The sequence below is a fragment of the Mustela putorius genome, unplaced genomic scaffold (genome assembly GCF_011764305.1).
Source record: "Mustela putorius furo isolate JIRA1106 unplaced genomic scaffold, ASM1176430v1.1 tig00000281_pilon_pilon_pilon, whole genome shotgun sequence".
NCBI lineage: Eukaryota > Metazoa > Chordata > Mammalia > Carnivora > Mustelidae > Mustela > Mustela putorius.
Window position 1 is genome coordinate 4,124,607 of NW_025421343.1, and position 17,163 is coordinate 4,141,769.

The following is a 17,163-nucleotide window of genomic DNA, read 5'->3' on the forward strand; positions in this document are numbered from 1 at the left end:
ACACTTGGTCAATAAAGTTCCATGCACCTGGTTTCTCTTTGCCCCAACTCCAAACCCAGATTCCCCGTCCTCCACCTCTTCAGCCACTTCCAGTCGGAGTGCCAAATGCCATCACTGGGAGAGGGTGGTTCCCGGGTACTCGCGGACGGTGGGAACTGGTCACTCGAGGGTGTGTGGTGAACCCCCACTGCAGAATTATTTTGCTCTGCTGAGAAACTCCTAATCTCCTGGGTTTGGTTCAACAAGTGCTTACTGAGTACTTAGAATGTGCCAAGGTTGATTAGAGGTCACTGGGCGGCTGCTGCTCCAAGGGGCGCTGAACCCTGAATTCTCTAAGTCTCAGGGCCAGGAGGGAGCTTAGCCACTGTCGAATAATCCAAGCCCTTTACTTCACAGATGAGAAACTGGAAACCCAGTTTACACCACAGAAGGCCCCACCAGGCCCCAAATTAGGAGAGCCCAGAGGAGAGCAAAGGCAGCCGATGTCCTCCACGCCACACTGCCCACCGTGGCTGGTCCCACTCATCACATCTTCATACCTGAGGCTCAAGAATCAAGGATGCCGGCTTTCAGGTTGAGGAAACAGCAGCAGAAGGTCAGGGGTGTAGGTTTAGGTGCTGGGCTCCCAGCAAACAACACCATCCAGGAGTTTCTGCCATGGTGGACTCCCCAGCAGGACAGGACATGGAGGAGACAGGGACTCAGGCTCTACAGGTCACACTACAGTGTGGCTGAAGTCGGCCTGTCTCCTCCTGAGTGCCGTTAGATAGCTACTATACACCACACCAGGTCAGGGGCTGGCCGGTGACCCCGAAACACCACAGAAGCACCCAAAGAGATCACCAAGGAGGCCAGAGAATTCTCTTTATTCCTGTGGTGCTTTAAGAGCCCAGACCTGGGTTTAACACCTGACTCTGCTAATTATTAGCAGTAGGATGTTGGCAAAGCATGAATCTCTCGGATTCTTAATTTCCCCCCTCTATAAAATGGGCCTAATCACACCACGCTAGACTCCAGTGGGCATTAAGTGAGATAATATATGTGATTTGGATGGCACAGTGCTTGGTATACACCAGTCACCCAATAAATGCTCTGGCTACTGCTGTTGTTGCCAACGGGTCCGATGCCTTTCTCTCTTATTACCAGTCATAAGCCTGGCCCTTTTAAACATTGCAAGGGCTCAGTCCTTTTCAGCCTCTAAATGCCCATGCTGCTTCCATGCTACCTCCCTACCCTCCAGCCCTTGGCCCTTCCACTCTCTCTGCCACACACCCCCCCTTGCCCCGCTCACAGGTTTAGCGAACCACATGCTGGGCTCCCAGATCAGGGTGACTAATGCCTTGTGGGCCCCACGTGCAGACAGCACATCAGAAGTTAATCCCCGTAATGAGAAATGCCACAGGTAATAGCCCCTGTGGTTGATAGCACACAGCTGAGAGTCACATAGTGACGGCTGGAGGACTGGACTCCACCAGCAGTTGCTGGGAGAAACCTAACAGTGCAGGAGCCAGCTTCAGGAAACACAATAAAAGAAACAAGCAGAATTGTGCTTTTACTGAGTGGGAACTGTCTAGTCATTGGATGAGCAAAGCACAAAATGATCTAGTGGACTACAAACCAGCAAGACTTCACCCCCTAGGAAAGACCTGGAAGGCATTTAGGACAGTTAGGAGGTTGGTCCTGAGGCCCTGCCCTCTGGACGAGCCCTGTCACAGGTTCCTGCCCTCTCTCTCTTGGACTCCACATGCATCTCTAGATAGCCAGCTTTGCGAGGGTGGCATCTGCCTTGCTCAAATCATGCTGCTGGCCCCCAGCACAGAGTTCACACAGCATGGGCACTCAATAAATATTTGCTGGGTGAATGAATTTCAGTGATTAACGCTCATGAGCGTATCAGCTGGGATTAGCCTTGGCAAGAAAGGAGCCCAGGACAAGGAAATGCTACGGGGGTGGGGGTGGAGCTGGGTGGGGACTTTGGGTAGCTCAAGGCCACTGAATACTGGGGAGTTGGAGACTGACTTAGAGTTCTGAGGCCATTGTGTGAGGTGGGTCTCGAGAGGCGATGTGAAGGCTCCGAGTCCCAATTTCATGGACAAGAGTTCTTTTTCTAGGAAGCTGTCCCCAAATTCCAAACGTGCTGAGAGAAGAGCAAGAGAATCTGCTCCCGTTTGTGTTTACAGGAATTCCTCCCATCGTGGGTAATTTTCGGGATGTCAGCCCAGCCCATAGCCCTACCCAAAAGGATGAACCTCTGGCAGCTGTGTGTATTGGTGTAATGTATGACCCCTGCCCCTTGGCTACAGGTAATCTGACCATGAAGAGTTCATTGGACATCTGATCCAAGCCTGGAAACTTTGAATTGGGTCTCTAAGACAGCTGGGGCCTTTCCTGCTGGTCTTTGGAAGAGACAGCATGTTAACTGGAAGAGAAGGGCACAGCAGATGCAGAAAAGGCTACAGAAGGAGGCAAATGGAGCAGACCCATGGGAAAGGCAGAGGACGAGGCCACCCATCCTGGAGAGGGGATTGAGAGGTGCTCTATCCATTCACTGAGCCTGGCTGTTTATTCTGTTTTAGGATCATGAGAAGCTTCTTCGGTCTTATAACATCAACCCACACCCACCCACATGTGCGCGCATGCACGCGCGCGTGTACACACACACACACACACACACACACACACACACACATTCCCTCCTTGCCCAAGCCAGCTCAGATAGGTTTCCTAATACTTGTGATCAAATTACTTTCTTAATCATGAGTGCCCCTTTTATGAAATTCTAGGGTATGGAAATTTTCTTCTGTGTACCTTCTTAAGAACTGCAAGTGTGAGAGTTATAAAGAATGTTGAGTCATGGCAGTAAGAATAGTTAGCATAAGGAAGAATGGGGCATCAGTAAAAGAAGGGAAGTAAAGCAATGGTGGAGCAGGCCAAAAGCAAGACAAGAAGGAAGGACAAGGAAAAGAAACCTTGGCTGTGGCCCTGACTGAGGGCAGTGCTGCATCAGAGGACAGAGGACCAGCAGAGCCTGACAAGTGCACTGCTGGCTTCCCTACAGGCTCATGGATGGAACGAAGGCTGAGAAAGATCTTGGTGTGTCGGGCAAGTGGGACACTCATCCAAATTCAAATAAGAAATCCCTCTGCCTTCCCTGGAAAGAGCATCAACCTCAATAGGAAATCAGACTTTGAGTGTTTGCAGGAGACCCCACAGAGAAAAAAGAACAATGACACTCATCTGCCTGGGACCTTTTACAAGGAGGTTCTGATATTTCTGGGGAGCCAAAATAGTAAGAAGCAATTGATTGTATCATATCCATTATTCACCATTTAAGGTGTGTCATATATATATATTCACCATTTCCCTGTGTCATATATATATATATATAATTAAATCTTAAAATATATATATATATTTTATATATATATATAAAATATATATATAAATATATATATATATATATATAAATATATATATATATATAAATATATATATATATTTACTATTTTGGCTCCCCAGAAATATCAGAACCTCCTTGTAAAAGGAGGTATATATATATATATATATATATATATATATATATTTTAAGATTTAATTTGTTTGACACAGAGAGAGCACAAGCAGGGGTGAGAGGCAGAGGGAGAGGGAGAAGCACACTTCCTGCTCAGCAGGGAGACCGATGCAGGGCTCATCAGAAATGAGAATGGAAGGCCACAGGAAATATATCCTTGATCCTAAGGCCTTGGAATGAGGCTCAATATGAGGCTTACATGCCTGGCTGGAAAACAGCCTTTCTCTCCTTTACTGCTCATCTTGAGGCAGTTTTGATCTTTTAGTGACCCCAGAGTTTAGTAGTGACCAGGCAAGTAGAAGATCTTAATGATTTTTCACACCCCTCCCACCAGAAGGATCTCATAAGCCCTTGATGCCAATGAACATAGCCAAACCGAACCAATATCCTCTTGCAGAGGAAAAAGATCTGGGATCCTCACTCTCATATTGGGTTAATGTGTATTAGTTAAGCCAACATCTATTAAGTGTCTACCACACACCTACCATGTTATTTGTTTCTTCTCTGCCTCAGGAGGGACCCAGCACACTCAATTTTACAAGGGGACCTCATCCCTAAATGTGGGGGAGGTGGTAGGGTTATAGGAGAATGCCTCAGAAGGGGAGGATGAGGCATTCAGATCTAACATGGGGAGCAGGAACTCTTCCCAAAAGGCTGGCTCTCCTTTGGGTCTCTGATGTTCCCAGCCCTGAGCTGGTCCATGTGCACATGCATGGTTTCACCAGCACTCATCTCTTATGCTAGACGGTGCCAAAGGATTTCCATCAACCCATCTCCCACTTAGACACATTTACTCTAGAAAAGCCACAGGACTTGGTAGACTTGATGCCAAGGAGAGCAGTTGTTCAGGGCAGCTGCAAGATTGTGGGTGACTAAGGTGGCCTTGGGAGCATGTGAGTCAGATCTCTTCCTACAGGGACGCTGAGACACTGTCACTGCCTCTGAGATTCCTTTGAAGGTTTAGACAGTAAAATAACTAATTTTTCCTTGCTTAAGACAGGAGAAATATATAATAGAGACCAATCAAATACAATTTATTGGGCAGATTTAGGATCTGCTGAGGTGAAATCATGTCCCTAGAAACAGCAAATTCTCAAAAGAATAAAATGTCATAGTTGGGCTCTCAGGACTCGAGTCTTTTCACTTCTCTTAAGATTGATACTTTTCTTTCCACAGGAAGGAACAAAAGACTGATTTTTAATTAGCCCAAAACTGATATCTGCAGTAGCAGCAGAAGGCCTCAGGGGATTTGCTGATCTGGGAGAGAGCTTTCCAGGGGTCTGCAAGCCACCATGCCAATGCCTAGACAATTCTGTACTGTTCCTTCAAGCTTCGGTGAGGAAAGAGGGTGGAGGTAACGTGTGTGGAATTCAGTTTACGGAGCACAGTGGCTCCTGCCAAGTCATGTTTGTCGTTAGGGCAAGAGCTGTATGGCCCCTAAGAATTTGGAAATGAGGAAAATAATTAAGCCATGAAAACAGCTTGGGGTAGCTCAGAGCAGAGGTCTCCAAGTCACCAGAGAGACAGAGCTCAGACTGGCTAAATGTATCCCTGGGCAAGGAGGTTGGTCTGCAGGGGTAGCATAGCATGGGTGGTAAGAGCCCTGACCCCAGTGGGACATCACTGAGTCTCCAGAGAATCTCCCCAATCTATCACCCTGTCTGGGCTCCCCAGCAGATGGCTCCCCTGAAATGTGCCCTTCAAGAACTCACGGGTCCTGCTGACATGATGCACGTTGCTGTTCCGGCTGCTTCCCCTGCTGCCCATGCCAGTCAGTTCCTGTTGTGGCTTGTCTGGCCGCAGGCCCCAGCAGACCTTCTGTAGGCCTGGAAGACGTCCCTGTGGGTCTCTTTTCCTTTGAGGGTAACTGGGGACTGAAAGCCCAATGTGGTGGAGGAGCGGCAGTCTGTGGGCAGAGCACAAAAGAGGGGGGGAGGCAAAGATTACTGAAAATGGGCATTTCTCCTTACTATCCTCCAGTTACAAAGAGCTAGGGCCACCAAAGCAGAATGGAAGACATGGAGTTCCTGGCCAGGGCCACTGCCCCAAGTCTTGGGTTTGACAGAACTCCATTTCTGAACAATTCAGCCGTTGCTGGAAATGATACCCTTCGTGCTGTAGTTAGAACTCAATTTGAATGAGCAGAACTCCCATCACTCTGTTCTTGCTTGTCCAGAATGGCAATAACTGCATAAAGCTTATGACACATGGCCTGAGAGAGTCCCTCAGTGACTCACAGATTTAGTCCAAAACGCCAACCCCCCTCTTTGGGAGGGCTGTATGCATTTCCATCAAGGGCCACTTTTACTCGTAATGAAAGACTACGTAAACTACTTAACAGAAAAGGGAGTTACTCGGACTTCTCAAAGCTGGTTTTGTATACTAGAATTTTCAAGAACTAGACTCATGAAGAACCTTAATTTCGAATTCCACTAAGAAGCCTGGTTGGTCTGTAAAGCCCCACTGGGTCTTTGCACACAAAAAGTAGCTGTAATTCTCTCAGGTCTCAGGATGGACATTCTGCTATCAGTGTTTCATCAGTGTTGGCTTCAACTGGTCAACAGTTTTTAAAATAATCAATAGATTTAGTTTTATATATACAGAATAATTGAGCAGATAGTACACAGGAAATTAGTCTTCCGTCCTACCGCCACCAGACCCCTGCTCCACAAACAGATCTCCTATTATTTTTATTGAGGTATAATTATACCTCAATTATACAATATAATATATATTAATGAGGTATAACATTGTATTAGTTCGAGGTGTACAACATACTAATTTGATAGATGTATATATTGCAAGATGATTGCCATAAGAAGTCTAGTTAACATCCATCACCCCACATAGCTGTACTTATTTTCTTGTGTTGAGAACTTTTAGAATCTACTCTCTTGGCAACTTTCAAATATACAATACAGATTGCTAACTATACTTACCTTGCCATACATTCCATCCCCAGAATTTATTTATCTTATAACTGGAAGTTTGGTTTTTTTTACTTCTTTCACCCTTTTGCTCACCTCCAAACCCCTGCCTCTGGCAGCCACTAATCTGTTCTCTGTTTCTTTGAATTTGGTTCTTTAGATTCCACATATAAATAGGATCATACAGTATTTGTCTTCTCTGTCATTGCCAAGACTGTCAAAGAGCGAACACTTTGTGTTTTCTTCTTGAAATTTTGTTGTATCAGGTCGTATATCAGACTGTCATCCATTTTGAATTGTGTGTGTGTGTGTGTGTGTGTGTGTGTGTGTGGTGTAAGATAGTGGTCCAGTTTTATTCTTATGCATGTGGCTGTCCAGTTTTCTCATAAGAGAGATCATCCTTTCCCCACTGTATATGCTTGATTCCTTCATCATAAATTACCTGAACTTAAAAATGTGGGTATATTTCTGGGCTCTCTCTTCTTCTCCATTGATCTATGTGTCTGTTTTTATACCAACACTATACTGTCTTGATTAATACAGCTTTGTAATATCTTTTGAATCAGAAAGCATGATGCCTCCAGCTTTGTTCTTTTGCAAGATCACTCTGGCTATTGAAGGTCCTTCATGGTTCCATAAAAATTTTAGAATTATTTATTCTATTGCTGTGAAAAACATCATTGAAATTTTTATAGGAATTAGATTGAATCTGTAGATTGCTCAGGGTAGCCTGGACACTTTAAAAATATTAATTCATCCAATCCATGAGCATGGAATACCTTTCCATTCCTTTGTGTCTTCTTCAATTTCTTTCATCAATGTCTTAAAATTTGCAGTGCACAAGTCTTTCACCTCCCTTGTTAAGTTTATTTATTCCTGTTTATTTCATTCTTTTTGTGGCAATTATAAATAGAATTGTTTTCTTAATTTCTCCTTCTGACAGTTCATTATTAGTATATAGAAGTGTACCCTTTTGTATTAATTTTTGTATATTGATTTTGTAACTGTAACTTTACCGAATTTATTAGTTCTAAAAGTTTTTTGGTGGACTCTTTAGGGTTTGCCATATATAATATCACATCATCTGCAAATAGAAGGTTTTACTTCTTCCTTTCTGATTTGAAAGTCTTTTATTTCTTTTTCTTGACTAATTACTCTGGATAGGACTTCCAGTACAATGTTTATTCAACAATGCTGAATAAAAGTGGTGAGGGTAGGCATCCTGATATTTTTCCTGATCTTAGAGGAAAAACTTTCAGCTTTTCATTGTTGAGTAAGATGTTAGCTGTGGGTTTGTCATATATGGCCTTTGTTATGTTGAGGTACATTCCCTCTAGACTCAGTTTGTTGAGATTTTTGATAAGGAATAGATATTGAATTTTGTAAAATATACATTCTGCATCTATTGAGATGATCATATTATCTTTATCCTTCATTTTATTAATGGGAGGTATATCACATTGATTGATTTACAGGTGTTGAACCATCCCTGCACTCCTGAAATAAATCCTACTTGATCATGAGGCAAGACCCTTTTAATGTATTGTTGAATTTAGTTTTGTAATATTTTGTTGAGTATTTTTACACCTCTGGTCATCAGAGATATTGGTATGTAATTTTTTTTCTTGTAGTGTCCTAGTCTGTTTTTTATATCCAGGTAATACTAGTGTCATAAAATGAAATTGGAAGTGTTCTCTTCTATTTTTTGGAAGAGTTTGAGAAGGATTGGTATTAATTCTTACTTAAATGTTTGTTAGAATTTGCCAGTTAAGCCATCTGTTCCTGAACTTTTGTTTGTTGGGAGGTTTTTCATTACTGATTCAATCTCCTTACTAGTAATTGGTCTGTTCAGTTTTTCTTTTTCTTCGTTATTTAGTTTTGGTAAGTTGTACCTTTAGGAATTCATTCATTTCTTCTAAGTTGTCCAAATTGTTCACATATAATTGTTCACAGTAGTCTCTTTTGATCTTTTATATTTCTGTGCTTTCAATTTTAATGTCTTTTCTTTCATTTCTAATTTTATTTGAGAATCCTCTTTTTTCCCCTTGATAAATCTAGCTCAAGATTTGTCTATTTTGTTTGTCTTTTCAAAAACCAGTTCTTAGTTTCATTGATCTTTTCTATTGTCTTTTTAGTCTCTATTTTACTTATTTCTTCTCAGATCTTTGTTGTTTCCTCCCTCTACTAACTCTGGGCTTAGTTTGTTCTTTTTCTAGTTCCTTGAGGTATAAAGTTAGGTTGTTTACTTGGGCTCTTTCTTTTTTCTTAATGTAGGCATTTATTGCTATGAATAGATTACCCTATTATTAACAACTTGCATTAGAGTGGAACGTTTGTTACAATTAATAAACCAATATTGATGTATTATGATTAACTCTAGTCTATTGTTTACACGAAGTTTCACTTTTAGTGTTGTATAGTTCTATGGGTTTTGAAAAATGCCTACACCTACCATTACAGTATCATACAGAATTGTTTCACCAGCCTAAAAATTCCCTGTGCTTTACCTACTCATCCATCCTCTTCTGAATACTTGTTACTTTCCTCTTTTGACCTTTACACTTTGTTCTCTTTCCTTTTTTTCTTCTTTTTGAGGTGAAATGAGAATGGGTGGGGTATATGAGTGGGAAGATTTTTTTTCTCTGCTTATGTGAACTGCAGCAAAAATGTTTGGGAACCACTCTTTTAGGATAACTTGGAGTCTGGAATTCCATGGTGATGATTTTCCAAAGAGCAGGATGGCCAAAAAATATTATTGTAGTTCCTCCTTTCCACAGAGGATATGTTTCAGGTTCCCTAGAGGATGCCTGAAAGTGCACATAGCACTGAACTCTACATATACCATGCTTTTTCCTGCACATACGTACCGATGATCAAATATAATTTATAAATTAGGCACAGTAAGAGATTAACAATAATAAGTAATAATAAAATAGAATAATTATAATAATATTTTATAATAAAAGTTATGTGAATGAGCTCTCTCTCTCAAGATATCCTATTGTACTGTATTCACCTTTTTACTTGTAATGATATGAGATGATAAAATGTCTATGTGATGAGATGAGGTAAGATAAATGACAGAGGAACTGTGACATAGTGTTGGGCTACTACTGACCTTCAGATGATGTGTCAGAAAAAGAATCTGCTTCCAGACCTTGATTGAATATGGGTAACTAAAACTGAAGAGAGTGAAATCACAGGTAAGTGGGGGACTACTGTATTTTTGAAGCCCATGGATGGCAAATGAGATTTGAAAGCTGCTGTAGAACAGGAAATTAAACTGTGTTCTTACATCAAGATCCTTAACTTGATCCTTAACTTGATTTTATTTTCTTCGGAGGGGAGGTCTGCCTCTTGGCTCAAACTCCTGAAATGTAGATCCTAATGTCTGGGCATCCATTGACTACAAATGTCACACAGAAACCACATCAAGCTGAACCTTGGAGAAGCATATCTAACTAAGCCCTTTCAAGATAGGTTGAGTGTCTACTCTGGTGAAAAGACTCTGAATCATTCATAGGTATGGGAAAGTGAGTTTGCCAGGATGTCAAGTGTCCAAATCTTTTTAGAGCCCAGCTCACCCCAGCATACCTCACTGCTCACTCTTCTGAACCTCCAGTCTTTCTTGGCTGTAACCAAGAATGTGAGGTGGAGATTTTTATGAAGTACAGCCTTACTTTCTAGTGGACCAATATCAGAATGATTGGTGCTCCTCCTTCCTTCCCCCATCTCCCTCCAGTATGGCATGACTTCCCTTGCTCAGTTCTAACATTTCTTAAGCAGGCTGTAATTTGAGTAATCCATGGACACCAGTAAGAGGTAAGTAGTTTTAATCTAAGGGCTTAGCAGATGAATTCCTAGTTTCCACTGTTGAGGTCAGGAACAGAAATGAGAAACAGCTAGTATATCAGAAAGGCCTCTGCCAAGAGTCACCTGCCTTGGATGCTCCCTGGCTTGTTCATCACTTGCTCCACGGCCATGGACATCTGCCTCTCAAGAACTCAGTGTCCTTACCTGTAAGGTGGAAATGAAATCCCTTCTCTACTATCTGGGCAAGGTTTTTGAGAAGACAGAATGAGATGGTATATGGGAACTTGATTAGAAAATTGTAAGGGCTACACATATGAAGAATATACTTATTGGAGAAATCAGGGAAGATAGCTATCAGGAAAGTATTATACTTTTTTCCCTGGATCTAACTTGTCCCCTTTTTTCCCCTGGCTTCCATCATAATCATCAGAGTGTCGTTGTGTAGCTGGTGAACTGTGGAGAATGGCTAGCCCTCTCCCAAGCTTCCTCCTTCACTCTGCAGGACCTCTCCACTCACTGTGAACATCTTGCAGTTTGGCTCAGGACTTGTGCCAAGTTCTCCTAGGAACTCCTCAGCTGCATTCTTCTCCATTGACAGCTCCAGAATGGGTCTACACATTCTACAGCTCAGCAAGCATCCAGCTGGGCAGCGAGATTGGTGTTTCCCTCCAAGTGGGGCTGGGACAGTGGCAGGGCGGTGGCCTGTCTGGTTGCCTCTTCATAAGTCCTGTGGTTGCTTCTCTGTAGAGTGTAGGAACTTAATACCTCTGCAGCAGCAATTTTTGAGCAATAGATACCCCCATTCAATATCTTCTTGCAGTAGTTTGAGCTGCTATTTTTAGAATCTGTGTAATGGTGGCATCTTGTATAGTTTGTAGATATTGTAAAATTAGGTAAGTTTAATTTTGTGTTGGGGATGCTATGCCCTAATTCACAGAAACAAAGTGCCAGTTTCCTGTCTTCGGCCCCATGATGTGGTCTCTTTAAGACGTAGCCTGGTGCCATTGGGTCCAGAGAAGACACCATGGGTGGGCCAGGGAAAGGGACCAGCTCTCTAGATCTTCCCACTGGAGGGGTGTTATAAGGATATTTAAGAAACTGGCAGACTTGGGGCGCCTGGGTGGCTCAGTGGGTTAAAGCCTCTGCCTTCGGCTCAGGTCAGGATCCCAGAGTCCTGGGATCGAGCCCCACATCCGGCTCTGTGCTCAGCGGGGAACCAGCTTTCTCCTCTCTCTCTCTCTCTCTCTCTCTCTGCCTGCCTCTTTGCCTACTTGTGATCTCTCTCTCTCTGTCAAATAAATAAATAAATAAATAAATAAATAAAAGAAACTGGCAGATCATCCTAGGATTTGCATCAAGTTCTCAAGATGACCTTACCTTCCTGATCCTGACATCTCCTCCTGTAGTTAGCAGGGTCCAGCTTCCCTACCCCAGTCTTCTCTTCTTCCACCTTCATCACTATGAAAGATGAACACAGTCTCAATACATATACAGCACAAAAAGGTAGGATTTTGAGTGGAAATGGCCAAATCCACACCCATAGTAGAAGACCCTAAAGCAGATGAAAAAATTAAGGCCAAAGAACAAATTGCAAACAAATTGAAGAAGCTCAAATACTATCTCTAACAAACAGAGAACAGATCTCTTTTTCAAGTATAAATTGAACACTTATAGAAAGCACATATCTAGATCACAGGTAAGACTTAGTAAATTTCAAAGAAGCTGTATCATCCTCCCACAGTAAGGATGTATATATACATATATATGTGGGGGGGGTATGTAAGATGTAAGATATTCATATATATATATAATAAATGTATATAAATATATGTATATACACATATAACTTCAGAAACTAAAAGTAATTTCTACTCATGGGTTTAACAGGAAACCACATAGAAATTATTAAATATTTAGAACTCAACAAGTGCAACTATGAAATATTGAAGCTTATGGGTTGCGATATATTTGGAGGAAACAGAGAAGGAAGGCGTGGAGGGAGGGAGGAGAGAAAGAAAACAAGTGTGATAAACATTCAACTGAAGAACCTGGCGAGGGGGCGGTGACACAGGAGAAAAGCTAAAGAAAGTAGAAAATGGAACTATAAAATAAAATTTTAAAAAATGAAATAGAAATGAGAATAGATGGTTAACAAACCCAAAGGTGATTATTTGAAAAGATTCTTAAAATAGGCAGACTGTGCAAAGCGAATCAAGCAGAAAAGGATGTTCATACGTAAACAATATTGGGAGTAAAAAAGCAACATGACTAAAAACATAGTAGAGAATTTAAAAATTAAAAGTGAATGCCATGAAAAACTTCATGCCGATACATTTTATTTATTTATTTTTTTTTAAAATTTTTTATTTTTTATAAACATATATTTTTATCCCCAGGGGTACAGGTCTGTGAATCGCCAGGTTTACACACTTCACAGCACTCACCAAAGCACATACCCTCCCCAATGTCCATAATCCCACCCCCTTCTCCCATTTTAGTTTGGGCAATAATAATAATTACCATTTCTATGTGCCAGGAACTACTTTAAATGCTCTGCATGTGTGACTTTTTTTTTTTTTAAGATTTTATTTATTTATTTGACAGAGAGAGACACAGCAAGAGAGGGAACACAGCAGGGGGAGTGGGAGAGGGAGAAGTAGGCTTCCTGTGGAGCAGGGAGCCCAAACCGGGGCTTGATCCTAGGATCCTGGGATCATGACCAGAGCTGAAAGCAGACACTTAGTAACTGAGCCACCCAGGTGCCCATTACTCATTTTACAGGTGAGTAAACTGAGGCACAAGAGCTTAACTGACTGCCCAAATGGAGGAACAGAGATTCAGACCCAGACAATCTGTTTCTGGAATTTAAGTTCTTAGCCATGAGGCTGATAAATGGATATTTTATTAGGAAAATAATAGAAGTGACCAAAATTGACTGTAAAAGAATTAGAACATAGGAGATAACATGGAGGACATTAGGAGAAGGAAAGGAAAAGTGAATTGGGGCAAAGCACAAGAGACTGTGGACTCTGAGAAACAAACTGAGGGTTTTAGAGGGGAGGGGGTGAGGAGGATGGGTGAGCCTTGTGGTGGGTATTAAGGAGGGCTCATATTATATGGAGCACTGGAGGTTGTACATAAACAATGAATCCTGGAACACTGCATCAGAAACTGATTATGTATTTTATGGTGATTAACATAACATAATAAAAATAAATAAATAAATAAATATTAAAAATAAAGGGAAAAAAAAGAATTAGAAAACCTCAACTAACCAATAACCATTAACTGAAAAATTTATGGGTAAGTCATTACAAGCAGCCTTTCCCATGTCTCATGGATAATTTCTGAAGCTGGATTATAGGTACAAAACGATTATCATTTTTTTCTATTTTTTTGTGTCGGAATTTTTTTTTCCCATCGTGAAAGGAAAGATAAACACCAGGAGAAGACAGTTTTTAAAAAAATGTTTTATCTGAATCTTCAAGGATTAGATAGTCTCTAACTGATACAAAATGGTTTTCAAAAGTAGAAAAAAAGGAAATTGGAGGCAGTAGATATATCTAAAGACCAGAATACAGGGTCGGACTAAAAGCAGAAGAGTTTGTTGAAAATCTTCCTAAGGAGTCCATTTAACCCTCAGATCCTCTTTCCTAGGCTCCAGTCTCTTAGAATGCGCCTCCTTCTAGAATATGGAGGGGTTAAACCCAAAGACCTCTGGATAACTAACGACAAGAAGGAGTCATTTCATTGAGGGGTAGGGAGAGGAATTAAGCAAGGGCAGTTAGCCACTCAGCCCTCTGCCTACTTGACTCCTAGAACACTAATGAGGTTTACACACTCCACGTGGGAGACTGAAGGATTTACAGATAGAGACATTTTGGGGACCTCTAACAAATGGTCAAGTCTCCACCCAACTGCCCACCATGAGTCTATCATTCAGTAAGTCCAGCCTATCAAACTGTTATTGGGCAGCTCCACTCCAAAGTCATGGCCAGCCAAGAATCGCCAGAATGACAGAGACCAAAACAAGCAGGAGGAGAGGAAGTCCAAGGAAACAGGAACAATGTCGGCAGCCAAAGAACCATTTAAAAAGCACATAATTCCCATATCTGAGTAGACTAGAAAAGACCTTGTATTCATGACAAAAAGAAAAGTAGAATCTACAAACCTGGGACTTTTAAAGAATAAGAAATAACTCTTGGGGGCGCCTTGGTGGCTCAGTGGGTTAAGCCTCTGCCTTCAGCTCAGAACATGATCCCAGCGTCCAGGGATCGAGCCCCATATCAGGCTCCCTGCTCGGCAGGGGGGAAGCCTGCTTCTCCCTCTCCCATTCCCCCTGCTTGTATTCCTTCTCTCACTGTGTCTCTCTCTGTCAAATAAATAAATAAAATCTTAAAAAAAAAAAAAAAAAAAGAAAGAACTCTTGAAAATTAAAGATATGTTAGAAGAAAAATTTCAGTAAAAGAATTAGAATATGAAGTTGGAAAAAACATGTGAGAAAATAGAACACAGATAAGAGTAATTTTTTAAACAGTCGGGAAAAGGCAAGGAACTCAGAGGACCAATCCAGTGGTTTAACATCAAAGCAATAGAAGTCCCCAAAGAGAAGCCAGAAAAAAATAATGGAGGGGAAATTATCAAGGACTTAAGAATATTTCCCAAAACTGATGGATTTGAATTTCCTGGTGGAAAGAACTTACTGAGAGCCCAGGAAAATGAATTTAAAACAAAAGCCACTCCAAGTGACATTACAAAGTGTTAGAATATTACATATAAAGAGAAGACCTTAAAAACCTTCCAGAAGGGAAGCCTGGGTGGCTCAGTGGGTTAACCCTCTGCCTTCAGCTCAGGTCATGATCCCAGGGTTCTGGGATAGAGCCCCACATCAGGCTCTCTGCTCAGCAGGGAGCCTGCTTCCTCCCCTCTCTCTGCCTGACTCTCTGCCTACTTGTGATCTGTCAAATAAATAAATAAACTTTATTTAAAAAAAACAAACAAACAAACCCTTCCAGAAGAAGGAAATAAGTCACCTACAAAGAATCAGATGTGAGAACTGGCATCCAGACACAATGGAAGCTGTAAGACAGTGGAGTTATGCCTCCAAAAGTGAGAAAAAATTATTTCCAACCTTGATTTCTAGTCCTAACTAAAATATCAAATGTGAGGGTAGAAAAAGTATTTTTAGACAAGTCTTAAAATTTTACTGCTTATGCACTTTTTTCAGGAAGTGGTTGAAGGAAGAACTCCAGCAAGATGGGAGAGCATCTCAGGAAGGAATAGAGCATCTAGAAAATGGGATTCACCACAAAAGACAAGCACAGGAGGCCCTGGAAAGAAGCTGTATAGCAATCCAGAGAGCAGTGGTTTCATCTTAGATCAGGCTCTGCACGGGTTCTCAGAGAAAAACCTGAAACTGATCAATTATCTGGATGTGTTTCACTGTTTTGAGAGGATACTAAGATTCTTCCAAGAATAAAGAGTCATGGAAAGGAAAAGTGACCATTGAACACTATGTAACTCAAATGTGAGCAACATATGCAGTGACATTTATGTAGTCATAATAAATAAAAATGAATATATAACCCAAAACTGGGATATAAGCAGGCTTGGTATCCCACCACTGTGTATTATTATGCATATGTTGCTGTTTGTGGCTGGTGTTCAGGTATTCATTCCCACTGCTCAGTGTCAGTGCCATATGGGAAATCAAATACTTTGAATTTCTACATTGGATGTAACTATTTGGAGAGATGAGGATTTGTCAGGGAGACGGGGGTTGTAAGACACCTGTAGAGGAAACTGCTAGATGTCCATCCCCCTTTCTGCTCTGATTTTATTCAGGACAGCAATGTGGCTGACTAAAAATAATCACTTCCTCCAAATGCCCCTCAGCAATCTCTGAAGAGGTATCTCTAAAGAGATAGAGCAATCTCTAAAGAGAAAGAACCTAGGAGAAGATTCCCTTCCTGGATGAAGCCTCTGCAGAAGAAAGCATCTCCATTTTTCCTTCCTCTGCCTTCCTGGATAAAGTTGCCAGATTTAGCAAATAAAAATAGAGTTTTCCCAGTTAAATCTGAGTTTTATATATACAATTAATGGTTTTTAGTATAAGTCCCATGCAATATTTGGAATATACTTATACCAAAACTGGCTAACTATCTCACCTCTGTCGAGATGAGCATAGACTCGATGCCTGGAAGTGCAGCAGCCCTCTTGTCATCATGGAAATGGAGGCTACATGCTAACTGTGAATACAAGGGGAGGAAGAATCCTGGATCTTTAATGTCTTCACTGAGTCACTCTACAGCACTGGACAGCCCACACTTGGGTTTCTTGTTAAGGAGAACAGTTAAAACACTATTTGTTTAAATACTATAGTTAACTTTTCTGTTACTCAAAACCACACCTGTGTCATAGGACAAAAGACTCTACGACTGTATTTACTGGGCAAATAAGATTGGGTTCTGAGGGTGCCTGGGTGGTTCAGTCAGTTAAGCATCTGCCTTCATCTCAGGTCACAATCTCAGGGACCGAGCCCCATGTGAGGGCTTCTCCCTCTCCCTCTTCCCCTACCCCACTTGCGCACTCTCTCTATCTTGTACGCACACGTGCAGGGATGCGTGCAAATAAATAAAGTACTAAACTGCCTCCCTCCAAAAAAATAACACATTTGAAAAAAAAAAAGATTGGGTTCTGTTGTAAGGAAAACATGGGGAATGGGCACTGAGTGGTCATGTAACAGTGTTTGCTACACTTCCCAACACCAATTCCCTCCTTGTCTAGCCTGTTCTGTTCAAGTAGAGACACATGGCCCTTCATGCTGTAGACACCTTCCCCAACTCCAGGCAT

At 41.6% G+C, this 17,163-nt stretch overlaps 1 protein-coding gene across 6 annotated transcripts in view; it reads right to left on the reverse strand.

Annotated features, from left to right (window-relative positions):
- Nucleotides 1-17,163, reverse strand: part of SLC4A5 (solute carrier family 4 member 5) — a 106,682-nt gene that overhangs the window by 70,534 nt on the left and 18,985 nt on the right. For all 6 annotated transcript variants that reach the window (XM_013051164.2, XM_013051165.2, XM_045079036.1 and 3 more), the window contains 2 exons: nucleotides 11,689-11,769; nucleotides 5,284-5,477 (listed from right to left, as the gene is read on the reverse strand). In XM_013051164.2, the coding sequence (XP_012906618.2) occupies nucleotides 5,284-5,477; nucleotides 11,689-11,705 (211 nt within the window). In that variant the 5' untranslated portion in view covers nucleotides 11,706-11,769. The remainder of the gene's footprint in view (nucleotides 1-5,283; nucleotides 5,478-11,688; nucleotides 11,770-17,163) is intronic.